We start from the raw sequence: 13,321 nt of genomic DNA, 5'->3' as shown, positions 1-13,321 counted from the left end.
GAGTCACTTCTCTTTAAAGTTTCCTTGGGTATATAGCAAATTGGACATGAGAGCTTAAAAGGCCCCAGCATGGCACTGCTACTTAATTTCAACTGAGTGCTAATGACTACATCTAAATAAAGGCTTAAACACTTCAAGTAAGATACAGGTAGCACTTACCATAAACCCAAAACTGCAGTCCAAAACATAGTAACATTGTCCAAAACATGCTCAGGGCAGGCATAAGACATAACCACAAGTTTAGGTCTGTATGGTAGGCTGATTAAGAAATGACAGTGATATTGCCACACACCTTTTATATAATAGCCTAACGATTTGGATGCCACATATGAAACAAATGTCTTGGGTATTGGCTCATGTTCCTAAGAATGCTTACATATTCTATACTAAACCACCATTGGATAACAATCAGAAATAGTCTTGGAAGGGGAAACTGGGACCCAGAGCTGTTTGACCTGCCTTTCCCCAAAGTGAATATCCCAACTGATAGGCCACAGAGACAGGCCCCCTTCCTGGGTTCTCTCCTTTTAACTGCATAAATCTGCACATGATAGGAGGTATGTGCCTTTACCTGCAACTGTCTTGTGACTCAAACACTACGTTGTGGGATGGGAGGCATGGATCTGAACCCATCATATTGAGGAAGAACTGCACCCCCCACACACACTTTATAAGTGGGTACTCTAACTATTGTGCTACTATACTAAACTATACTATACTTCACTTTCTCCAGCTTTCTCCAGCTGCATGTAAAAAATATTAGTGATATCTGCTCAGTCCCCTTGAAGGAACTGTAGGTAAGTGTGCTCTGGCTCAGGAGTGCATGGGGTCCTGCATGGAGCACAGATTTAGATGCCTAAGATTTGGAGAGGAAAGGATGTACTTAACCATCCCTATAGGCTAGCCCTAGATAGCTCCCTCCTCCATCATCTAACTTATATCCCACTCTGAAGTATCTGCCTCTGCCCATACACTGTTTAGGGAGCCTTAGAGTTCTCAACTCCACCTGGAACTTAAAAGTGAAGTATTGTGATGCTTAGCTAGCAAATGCATAAGTTCTTTATCAAATTTAGCCCTAAACTAGTAATGTTGAAGGAAGTGAGGGGCAGGGAGGCTTTGAGGGCACAGACAGAAATTACATTTTTCTGATGATTGGCCCCCTGAAATTACTCTACATCCATGCCATGACAGATTTGCATGGCTACAGAGTGCTTTTAAAGTGGCCAATCATGCAAAAAATTAACCCACATTAAATGACGTATCAGATGAAGGTGCTCCACTTTGAAGCACCTTAGAGAACTTGTGCTTCCTAGAGTTAATCTATCGTGCAATCTGGTCTGGGCTGATGCAGCGCAGCCTCACCCCCAGTACTGTCTAAAGGAAGAAAGTTGCAGACTGGGGTGTGCCTGGCCTGAGCTGGAGTCAGAGGAAGATAGATTGGAGCCCCCACCTCATGGCCCCCCTTCAGTCCACCCCCTAAGGGTCAGACTGGGCAAACTCCAGCTCACAGCTCAGTTCTCCTTCCCTCTCCATCCTCCTTTCCTGCAGACAGGATGGGAGCTGGAAGGAAAGGTGGGATTTGGGGAGAGGGATGGCAGGCTTCTACAGGAAGTCTCAATCCCACCCTCCCCAACCCAACAGGCATACATCTGTTGGGTCAGGAGGGGCTCTAGCTCATGGCACTTTATATAAAGCACCATAAGTTAGAGCAGGGGCCTGTACATCTGTTAGCACCCTGAGTTGCAGTAGGTAGTTGCAGTAGAAACAGGACTGATTAGCCTGGGCTCAGCACTGCACTAACATGGCTATGCTGCTTATGGTTCTGGAGCTAGTGGCTAAGGACAGACATTCAAAAAGCCTGAAACTGAATTGATTCAATCTTTGCAGATTAGTCTAATCTGGCTAGGCTAAATTAGTTTTATAACTGGACATATATATGCAGGGACATGCCTGCAGTGGCTCAGGGTAGAAGCCTGGGGGTGCTAGAGTAGCCCTCCCTTCCCTTCCACGGCACTGACCTGAGGGGCCAGGCCCCAGCAGGATGCTCTGATTATTCCTCCCCACCCCCCCAAGCTGCCCAGAAAGGAATGTTTATCACCCCTAACTCAGTGTTTATCAACCCATTAAGAAAGCAAAGCCTTTCTCCATTGACTAATGGAGCTCTTCTTAAACAGCTCTTCCAAGGAAGGACATTAAGCTACCTGCTGATTAGCTCAAAAAAGTCTGTCTGCCTGTCGTCTCCCATAGCACGGACCGTAGCCAGCATGTGGTATGCTAGCTAATGCTGAGGTATCTGCGTAAGGCAGAGGGGAGAGGGGAATAATCGCTACTTAGCAGGGAGAAGCCAGGCAGATGCTCTCTGTCTGCAAGTCTCTGCTGGAGCTCTGGCCAAGGAGCAGAGGGGAGGAGCCAGCCCTGCTGTAGAGCAGAGAGCCCCACCCAGCCTAGAGAGCATGCTGTGATGCTGGGGTTGTCAGGTTTATCTTAAACTAGCAAGAGGTCTGGGACAGACATTGCATAAACCAGTTTGACCCAGATCATTTAACTCTGATACTACATTCAGCCAGGTTTATCTCAAACTGGTTTCAGCCATTTTTAAACTGGTTTATGTGCACTGAACAGCTGTTCTGTCACAGGTTTAAACCAGTTTCTGATCACTTAAACCAGTTTATGTGTAATGTCTGTCCCTAGCCAGTGTGTGCAGAACCAGCTGAGGTAACTGCATGGTGCTGACTTGTGCCATATGGTCTTATCCGCTGATAGTAAGACTTTCTTTTAGCACCCTCTTCTTTACAAATTTTCTAAAAACAGTCCTTTCCCACTTGACTAGTTGATGTAACCCAGCTGCCTTGTACAGCTCTGGGAATCTGTCTCCATGCTTCTTTCTGATGTTTGGTTGACTCTGTGGCCTAAATGCTATTTCACCTCTAAGTTTCTCCATCAACTGTCCTAAGAAATGTGTGTCTAGTCCTAATTCACCCTGGGAGAAGCATGGCTCTCTTATTCTGATATCAGTAGCTGTTACCAATCCTAGCTGGTCCTAAAAAGTATAGGGTTCTCTCCTGTTCTTTCGTTCAGGAATCCTTACATACTCACATTTTACAGAAATCTACTTTATTCAGAAGAAGGCGGCCCACCTGCCTTCAGTCCAAGAGCCTAGTGATTAGAACAGCTGCTGACAAAGAGTATGACCGTGTAGTAGTCTGGTTTGAAATCAGCCTCTGCCCTAGTCAAAGTGAATCTGCTGGGCAGCCAAAAGTGAAAGAGTCCTGGGGTCAGAAGAACATGAATTAAGCAGTACAATTCTGTGCCTCATATAGCAAGGCACTATCCTCTTAAGAGGGCTCTGAGTTCTACCTCTTCCTCCCAGTGCTATTTCTGTAGTTCATAGTGAATAGTAATTGGATACAGTTGACTACTTTATTGCTCTTTGTTTAGCAGAAATAATGTTGAGCTGGTACCATTTGTAGCCTCAGTTCCCTTGAAGTTGATGGAGATGAGAATCTCAGCACCCATCAAGATTTGATCAAAAATATTTTACACTGTATTAGATCAAATTCAGTATAAATGGTAAACTAATGAGTTCTTGGGCTTAAATTTATCTGTTATGTTCAAATTTTTATTTCTTTCAGATTAAAATATCTCTCGGGCCCCGAGTCAAATTTCGGGAAAAATTGGGCAAATGGTGTGGAATTCATTGCAGCTACACATTTTCCTACAGATTTACAGAATACAAGTGAATACCAGGCATTCTTACCACCAAGACTACTTGTTGAAGGAGATGCAATCCCATTCATTGGTGATTTCAGTCCAGAGCAGAACAAAGTCTTGCTTTCATTGTGTGTTCTTCATAAAACAAATGAATTTACAGGTAGGCAACACATATGTGGTATTTTTCTTCTATTATCAAAGGTACTTTCTTTACAAAACAACTTCCTGTTGTGTCCAGTTAAATTTGAAACAAGATGAAAGGCTACAAAATTAGTTTTATAGCACCACCTTGTGGAGATAAGTAGAACTCTAATCTCCTGTAACAATAGCAGTTCACTTCTCAAATATATTTTTCTTAGAGAAAAATATGTTTGAATCTTGAAGAGAAATATATTACTATGTGCAAAATCCATTATCCAAGACTGTAGTCTCTAAATTAGGTTAAAGTTTTTCCGTCTATAAATTATGCTGAAAATCCCCTTACTTAGATAAATTCACTCTTGAGGTGATGCTGTATTGTAAAATAAAGATGTCTTAGAAGTTGGAATGGCATTTTTGGCCATTCATTATTTATATCCAGCAATACAGATTATTATGTCAAATGTGTTCCTGGGACGTAGTATTATTTTTGTGAACTTAGTAGTTCCTTGGGTCATTTTGAAACTATTTTCAGATACAGAACCTCTAGGTGGAAATCTACATATTCGAGGTGGAAGGGGCTTCTCACAAAGGCAACTGAATTTGTATTGAAAGGATTTGTATTCAAAGGACACTGGCAACACATTCAAGACAGATTACCCACAGGAGAGCTGTGCTTTAGGTTTCCAATCTCCATGGAATCTTAGCACATACGAAGTCAGCAAGAATGTATTTGATTACCATTCTTTGTACAACACTGTCAACATGTACTTGGCAAGGTACAGTATTACATCTAAAAGACAGCCTTATTGTCAAGTAATGGCTCTTGCATCTAGTTGGGAAGCTGATAAGACCTAATCTGTCTGATCTCTTCCTGAAAAAGGCATTATGTACACAGCTGAGGGAGAGATGCCAAGCTGTTTTGCCCAGTGATTGCTTTGTGTGTCAGGATTAGAATTTAAAGTTGCGTATGATTTGGGACTAGAGCCACTGCAGGGATTGGGGCCTGAAAAGCTGCATTCTCAGGAAAGTGAGACAATGAGTTTTAGGGTCTTATTACACCTTATGCTGTGAGCTGCAGAAATATTGATGGGTGTTAGTGCTAGTTTGGAGTTTAAAGCAGTCACACCCTTAATCTAGAAACCTACTCTGACTGTCCCCAACCTGCACAGCTGTGACTTGCTACTAGACTAGAGGCCTGGCAAGCGGGGGCAGGACTAGGAGTTGCCACTAGAGGGCTGGTTAGCCAGGACAGGCTTCCATCCTAGCTCTACGGGCAGCAGTGTAAGAGATCCTGGGATAATGGAGGACTTCAACTTGAGCAACACATCTGAGGGAGTGGCCACATCTTAATGGAACAGGAGCTGTGTAGTGCGGCTCAGAGATAATCCTGCTCTGAAGTGGCACAACTTTGAGCCATAAAATCAGGTCTTAAAACCACTTTAAGGTGTTAATGTGAAGACAGTTCAGGTGTTAATATCTCCAAAAGCCTCCCCAAATAACCATGTAACAAGGCCCTTAAATGGTAAGTCTGGAGTTGACTGAGACTTGGTTCATCATGGCCATGGGAAGGGAAGCAGGGGGTTAGCAGTCAGCTTTAAATGAACTTTTAACTTGTGTTGGTTCATCTTTGTAGCTTGATGCTACAAGCTGGTGAATGATTCTTGTGAGGTGCCAAGTCTTCTGCACACCTGATAACTTTAATGATACTTGAAGGTTTTCAGCACCTCACAGAACTGGGCCATTGAAATGTAAGCTCTGGAGAAAGAAAATGTATATAACTCCATGTTTGTACAGCTTCACATAAATGTCTTTTACAAAATATGTTTTTGTTATGTGGAAGTTGTAGAGACTTGAAACAAAATACAAAAAACTTTACACAGATAGGCAATAAAACCAGACATGCTAAGCAATAAATCAGTCCTGATTGCCTTCTAGTTTTGACTACTCACTTCTGTCCTCCATTTCCCACTTTCTAACTAGCCAGGAACTATACTTATAGACCTATTGGCTATCTGTGTTAGGTTCTGATCAATTCCAATATGCATGGTTTCCAAACCTGGTCATACCTATGGCCCTATAGACTATACATATAGTTTGTCCTGGTTTTTGGCCTAAAGCTTTAGTAAGTCAAAGATGTACACCTTGTTATCATAACTACAGACTATTGTCTTAAGCAAGGAAGGAAGAAAATGTGGCAAGGTGGCACCTTAGAAACTAACTTGTTCTGAAAGGCAGAGCCATTAGCCTACTTAGTCAGATGCTATGAATGGTCTTGCAGAGAGCAAGAGTACTAAATAGAAACGAATAAAATAATTTAAAAACAAACAATAGGGAAAGGGGGAAGAAAGGATAGGGCAGTGGGCACTGGTAAGAGAGGCATGGCTGGGATCAAGAGATCAAAAGAAATAAACAAAGGCTATAATCCACTGAGGAACATAAAGGCTATAAAAGAATCCAGAGTGTCTGTTTAGACCATACTTTACACAATCTATGGGTGAATTTGTTCCACAATCTTGTGTTTGATTTGGTTTTAAAGATTTGTTGTTTAAGAACAGCTACTTTGAGTTCCAGGGATGTTAAGTTGTTCTATCATAAACTTGTGTTTCTTTCTGAAAGCAATATCAGATCAGTGTCTGTTCATTCCTTCACATATAGGTCTCCCAATTGTCCAGTGTAAACACCAGAAAGGCACTGTAAGTTGGTGATGATATATGTTGTTGGTAGAGGACCAGGTGATGAATAAACTCCAAGTATCATCGTTCCTGTTGTCTGGTCCAGTGATGATGTCATCTGTGTTGATATAGGGGCACAGCTGGCATCTAGGTCTGTAGCGAGGCCTGGTGGCTTGGTGAGAATAGGATTTAGGAAGTCTGTTGCTGACGAGATGCCTTTTGAGATTGTGGGTCTGCTCGTAAGCCAAGACACAGTGGACTGATTTGAAAGAATGGTCTGTCTCTCCCTACACGGTTATAAGTGATTATTACCTGGCATTAAACTTCTGATTTTCATATATCCTGCATATCATAGTATAGCACTAGTGTGGTATATGGAATGTTCTTTCCAGCAGTGGGAGGTCCAGTCTTTCCCTGTGATGCCCTGTGGGTGCAGTTTGGCTGGTGGTGTTCTCCCTGCAAGCTGTGAGCGTGTGTGTTCCTGAATCCTGTTTCCCAATAAAGATACAGCTGGTCTCTGCTGACTGCTGACTCAAGGACAGAACCCCAAAGGCATGGAGGTCTGAGTGAGTACCCCATCCCCAGACCCCAATGGCTTAAAGTAAACATTAGACAGTGTCATAAGTGACCTGTCTCTCGGTGGAGTCACCAGCAGCCTGATTAAGGAGGTTACAGCTTTCACCAGCAACTAAAACAAATACATAAATAACGGAGCATTTCAAACCTCCATCAGCATTGTCCTTTACTGCAAATCTTGGGGAGAATTGGAGCAGATGGAAACAGAAGCTTCGAATATACCTTGCAGTCACAAAGGCCAAGGAAGAGGCAGAGGATTAAAAAATTGCAGGCATGCTTCACTGCATTGGGAATAAAGCCCTAGAAATTTACAACATGCAAGGGGTATTTGCAGACCCTAACAACAAAACCCTTACAGGAGGTGCTAGCAGCATTCAAGAACTACTGCGAACCCAGGACAAACCCTGACTTTGAAGGGTATCAATTCTGGCAACTTAGATACAATGAGACTGCAGGCATAGATGATTTTGTTACAGAGCTCAGAAATAGAGCACAGCATTGTGAATTTGGATCTGCTGAGGATGTTATGTTGAGGGACAAAATTGTCTCTTCAGCATAACTGATAGCAAACTCAAGGAAAGGCTCCTGGAAAACCTCTCCCTCATCCTAGCACAGGCTGTGGATATCTGCAGGGCAAAGGCTCTCACAAGCGCCCAGCCTGCAGAAGCAAACCTACAAGCAGTTTAGCAAAAGCAAAACTGCCATTGCATTTTGCAAAAGCAAAACAAGCCCCCAGTGAAGTTTACTTCACAGGAGGGTCATCAAACTGCAAAAGGCAAAGTTTTAAAAGGTGTGGAAGCACATACAAGCCTAGATCCTGCCCAACTTTCAGGGAAACTTGTTACAAATGCTCTGGTGTGAACCATTTTGCAAAAACGTACAAATCAAAGGGAGAGGCTCCAAAGTCTGAAAACGGAGTCAGTACCCTACATTTGGGCACTAAGGGTGTGTGAAGCAGGCCCTATTTGATTCAGATTTGGCCCAAATCAGGAACAGTGATTCAATTAATTGATTCAGATCACTGTCCCTGATTCGATTCAGCTGAATCTGAAGATTCAATGCTGATTTGGAGAATCAGTGATTCGGACATAGACGCAGCTTTAAATGTTTTTTTCTACATACCTTGAAGTAGCAGGCACAGCTTGTGAACCCTGCAATGCTGGGGCAGATGGAGTGCTCCACAGGACCGAGGGTGGGGGGGGGCATCTACATGCTCGGCAGCAAACCCTGAAGTGGACTGGAAATACTTCCAGTTGCCAAGCTGGAGAGGCGCAGGGAGGCGCCCAAGCGTGCTGTCCAGCAGACTTGGAAGTGGACCAGAAGTTGCTTCTAGTCCACTTCTGGGTCTGCTGCCAAGCATGCTGGGGAGCCCCCCGCACTTCTGTGGGACACTCCATGCACCCCAGCATCGCAGCATTCATGAGTCACCTGCTACCTAGAGGTCTGTAGAAAAAACATATAAAGCTGTGTCTATGTCCGAGTCTCCGAATCTTTCTCAATCTCTCCAAATCAATTCAGAGGGTTCTTATTCAATTCAGATAAATTAAAGAGCCCTCTGATTCAGTTTGGATTCAGAGATTTGGCCACTGAATCAGGCCAAATCTCCACCAAATCAAATCAGGAACCAAAGTTTCACATAGAACTAATGGGCACAATGTCAGTAAAGCAGCACTCACAGACCTTTGATAACCTGGGTGCCTGGTATAGCACAGTTATGATTGCTAATTTGCCAGTTTATTTTAAGTTAGATACTGGAGTGGAAGCAAACACTATTCCAGTAAATGTAGTAAAGGCTCTGCAAGGCAAAGTACACAAGACTTAAGCTCATGTTATATTGATTTAATTTGGCAGTGCACACATCCAACCAAAAGATGCAATCATTGCACACTGCAAATCTGGTGCTAATGAATCTGATTCAACTTTTTACATAACTGACGATAGTGACCCACCAATACTTGGTAGGGTGGCATGCACCACCTTAGCTCTCATCAGAAGAGTCCATGGAATGACCCTAACAATAAGGCAAACCTTCTCAAACTATACCCAGATATTTTCAAAGCGTAGTGCCTATTTCCCAGTACTCACCACATCTATGTTGATCTGGCAGTACTACCAGTGATGCATGAGTGTAGAAAAATTCCCTATGCAACCCTCATCAAATTGAAGACTGCCCTCAAAACGCTGGAAGCTATTCGAGTCATTATGAAGATGACTAAGCTCACACCCTGGGTCAGTAGCCATGTAATCACACAAAAGAATGATGGCTACGACTTTTTCTAGATCCATGAGACCTCAACAAGGCAGTGTTGAGGCAGCACTTCTTTATTCCCAGCATAGAGGATGTGCAGAAGAGCTTGTCAAGTGAAAAGCTGTTCACTATTCTTGATGAAAAGGATGACTACCGGCAAGTCAAATTGGATGAGGAATTGGCAGCGCTATGCACCTTTAACCACGGGGGTGGTACCACTTCAATCACCTTCCCTTTGGTATTAAGTCAGCTAGTGAAACATTCCAACAGAAGAATCACGAGTGCTTCGGTGACATTCCAGGAATCCACATAATCACAGATGATATGCTCATTGCAGCGGCTACCAAAGAGGAGCATGACACTATCCTGAAACAAGTCCTGGAGAGAGCACGTCCAAAAGGAATAAAGTTTAATAAGGACAAAATACAGTTTTTAGTCAACAGCATTGGGTATATGAGCCATATCTTCTCACAAGCTGGTGTCAAACCAGACGATGACAAAATGGAAGCCATCAACAGGATGCCCCCTCTAACAGACAAAAAAGGCCTTCAGAGACTCCTCAGAACCATTCAGTACTTGGCACAACACATTCCACAAGTCCAGCCTGACGGCCCCGCTGAGAGCACTTCTCAGGAACGACGTTATCTGGCAAAGGGGACCTGAGCATCAGGAAGCCCTGGAGAAGCTCAAGCAAACCATCACAGTGGCACCTGTGCTCAGGTACTTTAACCCAGCAAAGCAGCTGGAAATCCAAGCCAATGTGTCCAAAGATAGCCTAGGAGCATGTCTGTTTCAGTAGAAGCAGCCAATTGCATATGCTTTGAGGGCTCTAACATGATCTGAGAGAAATTAAGTTCAGATTGAGAAAGAACTTGAACTTCTGGATATTGTCTTCGCCATGGCGAAGTTCTACCAATATGTGTATGGCGCCCTGGTATGGGTCCAGTCAGAGCACAAACCCCTGGAAGTGATTTTTGTGAAGCCTATAGGAAAGGCTCCAGCACGGCTACAGAGGATGTTGTTGCAGCTCCAAAAATATGACATCCAGATTCTTTATACCAAAGACTGACACACTTTCGAGAGCCACAATACTTGCTCCTCCCCCTGAACCTGATCTTGTCCACTCAGAAAAGGTAGTTCATAATCTGACTGAAACGGAGCCACTCAGTGGCCAGTTATTTCAGCAGTTATAGGAGCACATGAAGGCTGACAGGGAACTACAAGCCCTTAAAGCCCAGCAGCTTAATAGATGGCCGAACAGGCAAAAAAAAGTTAAACCTAAACTAAAGCCTTACTGGCCTCTCAGAGACCAAATCCAGATTCAGGATGATTTGCTCAATATTGGGCCAAAAATAATCATTCCACATGGGGTGAGACCAACATGTTGACATTGTTTCACTTGTCCTATCAAGGCATACAAGTTCAGAAGCATGAGCTTGTCAAATCATGTATTAGCCTAAGATGAATGCCTACATCGAGGAATGGATTATAAATTGCATGCCTTGTCAAGAGTTCCAACCCAGTACTCAGAAAGAGCCCATGATCTCACATGCTGCCAGACCTGCCTTGGCTAAAACTGGTGACAGACATTTTTTACCCTTATTTGATAACAGACAACTATTACTCCAAGTATCCAGATGTTTTGCACCTGCCCAACAAGACAGCCAGCATGGTAACAGCCAAAACGAAGTCTGTATTTGCTCACCATGACATACCTAAAGAAATTGTTTGTGATCACATGCCATTTGCAAGTTTCATGATGAAACATTTTTCGACTGATTGGGGCATAACTATCACCCATTCTACCCCAAGTTGTCCACAATGCAATGGTCAGGCTGAACGCATGGTTCAGACCATCAAAACTATGTTTAAGACGACTTTGCAGGATGGCTCTGATCTATATCTGGCTTTGCCCAATGCTGGAACATGCCCATTACGGGTCTTAAGTATGCTCCAGCGCAGCTTCTGATGGGGAGACTTTTGCACAGTACCCACCCTGCTACAACAGCAGTGCTGACTCCCAGATTACCATTGAATGCCTCCCACAAAATGCAGCAACTTGAAAGGTGCCAAAAAAAAGCACTATGACTGCACAGCTACGTTCTTGCCACCTCTATGAGAGGGGAAGAAAGTAAGGATGCAAACAAGTACAGGTTAGATACCAGCATCCATTATGGCAAAAAGGGATGAACTGCATTCCTATGTGGTAAACCCCACTCCAGTAATGTCTACAGGAGGAACAGAAGACACTTAAGAAAATATTACTCATTGGTACCAACAGAACATGTTGATGCACCTCGAGAGATGGCAGCAGAACAAACATCAGAAGTAAAACCAGACCACCAAGAGCAAGAGTTTCGTTATGTTTCCAAGTATCCACCAGTACCCACAGAGACAGCTAATGACACAACGCAAACTAAGAGTGGACGTGTGGTGAGATTGTCTGTGAAGTACAAGGACTATGTAATGGGATAGCAGTAAAGGCTAGACCCCATCAATGAGTAAAGTACTAGCAACCTCTGGCTCCACGATCCTGAAACATTCTGAGTTAAAGTAGCTACTGATGAACATCCAACTATTTAAGAGGAAGCTCCCAGAGCTAAGAAGGGTGATATGGTATATAGAACGTACGTTTAAGGGGCCAGCAGTGGTATGGTGCAGTCTTTCGCCCTGATGCCCTGTGGGTGCGCTTTGGTTAGTGGGGTTGTTTTCCCTGCAAGGTGCAAGTGCATGTGGTCCTGAAACGTGTTTCCCAATAAAGATAAATCTGCTTATCACCCCACTGGTCTCTACTGAATGCTGACTCAAGGACAGAACACAAAAGGCATGAAGGTCTGAGTGAGTACCCCATCCCCGGACCCCAATGGCTTAGAGTAAACATTATAACTAGGGTTCAGCGGAGATGGTCTTTTTGCCCCTAATGTACTGAAATTTGGAACAGACTGTTTTAATTGAGTTGATTGAACAGTATTGCTTGTTGTTTCTTTCCAAGGAGGAGCCTTCCTAGCATTCTGGAGAATGGCTATGTCCACTGAAGAAGGGAGAGCAGCAGGCCGAAGTCTTATTCGACTTTTGATTTCAAGTGGGAACGTGACACCTGATGCAGTGGGAATATATAAAGGTTCGTGCTGAGCTGTTCTGTCTGCACCTGGTTTCTTGACAAAGCACAGTTCCAACATGAGCCTGATGGATTTCATCATTTAGGTGATCTGGTCAAGTTCACTTCTTAACACAGGATTTCCTGAGTAGCTACATGTGTGCCATGAATCAATATCATTATTCCTAATTTTCCTAATTGCTCCTATTCATTTAGCTCATTTTCTCATGATTAAAATTCCTTAAAGAAAACAGAAATGAAGATGCAGTGAATTTGTCTTATAAATGAATGCATAATGAAGAAAAAATGCAATAAAAGCCAGTTGAAGTCTAATGGTGACTCTTGCTTCTGCATTCAGTGGTCTTGCCATATATGTCATTTGTCTGGTCTCTGATGGTCAAAAGGGCAATGAACCAGGACCATTCTTTGAATCTGTGATCAAAAATACAGTGTATTGGCTTAACATTCAGCTGTGACAGCAGATGCTATATTTTCCAAGCCAGCTTCAATTAGGTTTGAAAATTTCAGCTTTTCCAATTTAAATACTTTGGTGCCGGTAGGTCCCTTGTATACTGCTTTACATCATAGAAATGCCTCGCTCCATAACACCAAGCCAAATCCTGACTGTGCTGAACCCCATCAAGTCCCACTGACATTATTCAACTGGCACAACTCAGCTGTTTCTTGATAACCAACAGGGGCTTAATGTATTTTACTTATGGAAAGAAAACATTAACTCATACCCATCCAGCTGTGCAAATAGCTTCTCTATCTAACCATGTGATTCAACCTCTTCTTCCCTTCTCCCAAGTGCTGTCTGTCACTTCCTGTTCATCACACCCACTTGCTGCATCTTGTCTTAAATTAGATTAAGCT

At 43.3% G+C, this 13,321-nt stretch overlaps 1 protein-coding gene across 1 annotated transcript in view; it reads left to right on the top strand.

Moving 5' to 3' along the window:
* Positions 1 to 12,691, top strand: part of CUNH6orf58 (chromosome unknown C6orf58 homolog) — a 28,246-nt gene extending 15,555 nt beyond the window's left edge. Inside the window, exons 5-6 of the mRNA XM_019520303.1 lie at positions 3,633 to 3,871; positions 12,341 to 12,691. Of these exons, the coding sequence (XP_019375848.1) occupies positions 3,633 to 3,871; positions 12,341 to 12,480 (379 nt within the window). The 3' untranslated portion in view covers positions 12,481 to 12,691. The remainder of the gene's footprint in view (positions 1 to 3,632; positions 3,872 to 12,340) is intronic.
* The last annotated feature ends 630 nt before the right edge of the window (positions 12,692 to 13,321 follow it).

The sequence above is a fragment of the Gavialis gangeticus genome, unplaced genomic scaffold (genome assembly GCF_001723915.1).
Source record: "Gavialis gangeticus isolate Ggan-Ray unplaced genomic scaffold, GavGan_comp1, whole genome shotgun sequence".
In the NCBI taxonomy this organism is placed as follows: Eukaryota; Metazoa; Chordata; order Crocodylia; family Gavialidae; genus Gavialis; species Gavialis gangeticus.
This window is presented reverse-complemented; position numbering and strand designations above follow the sequence as displayed.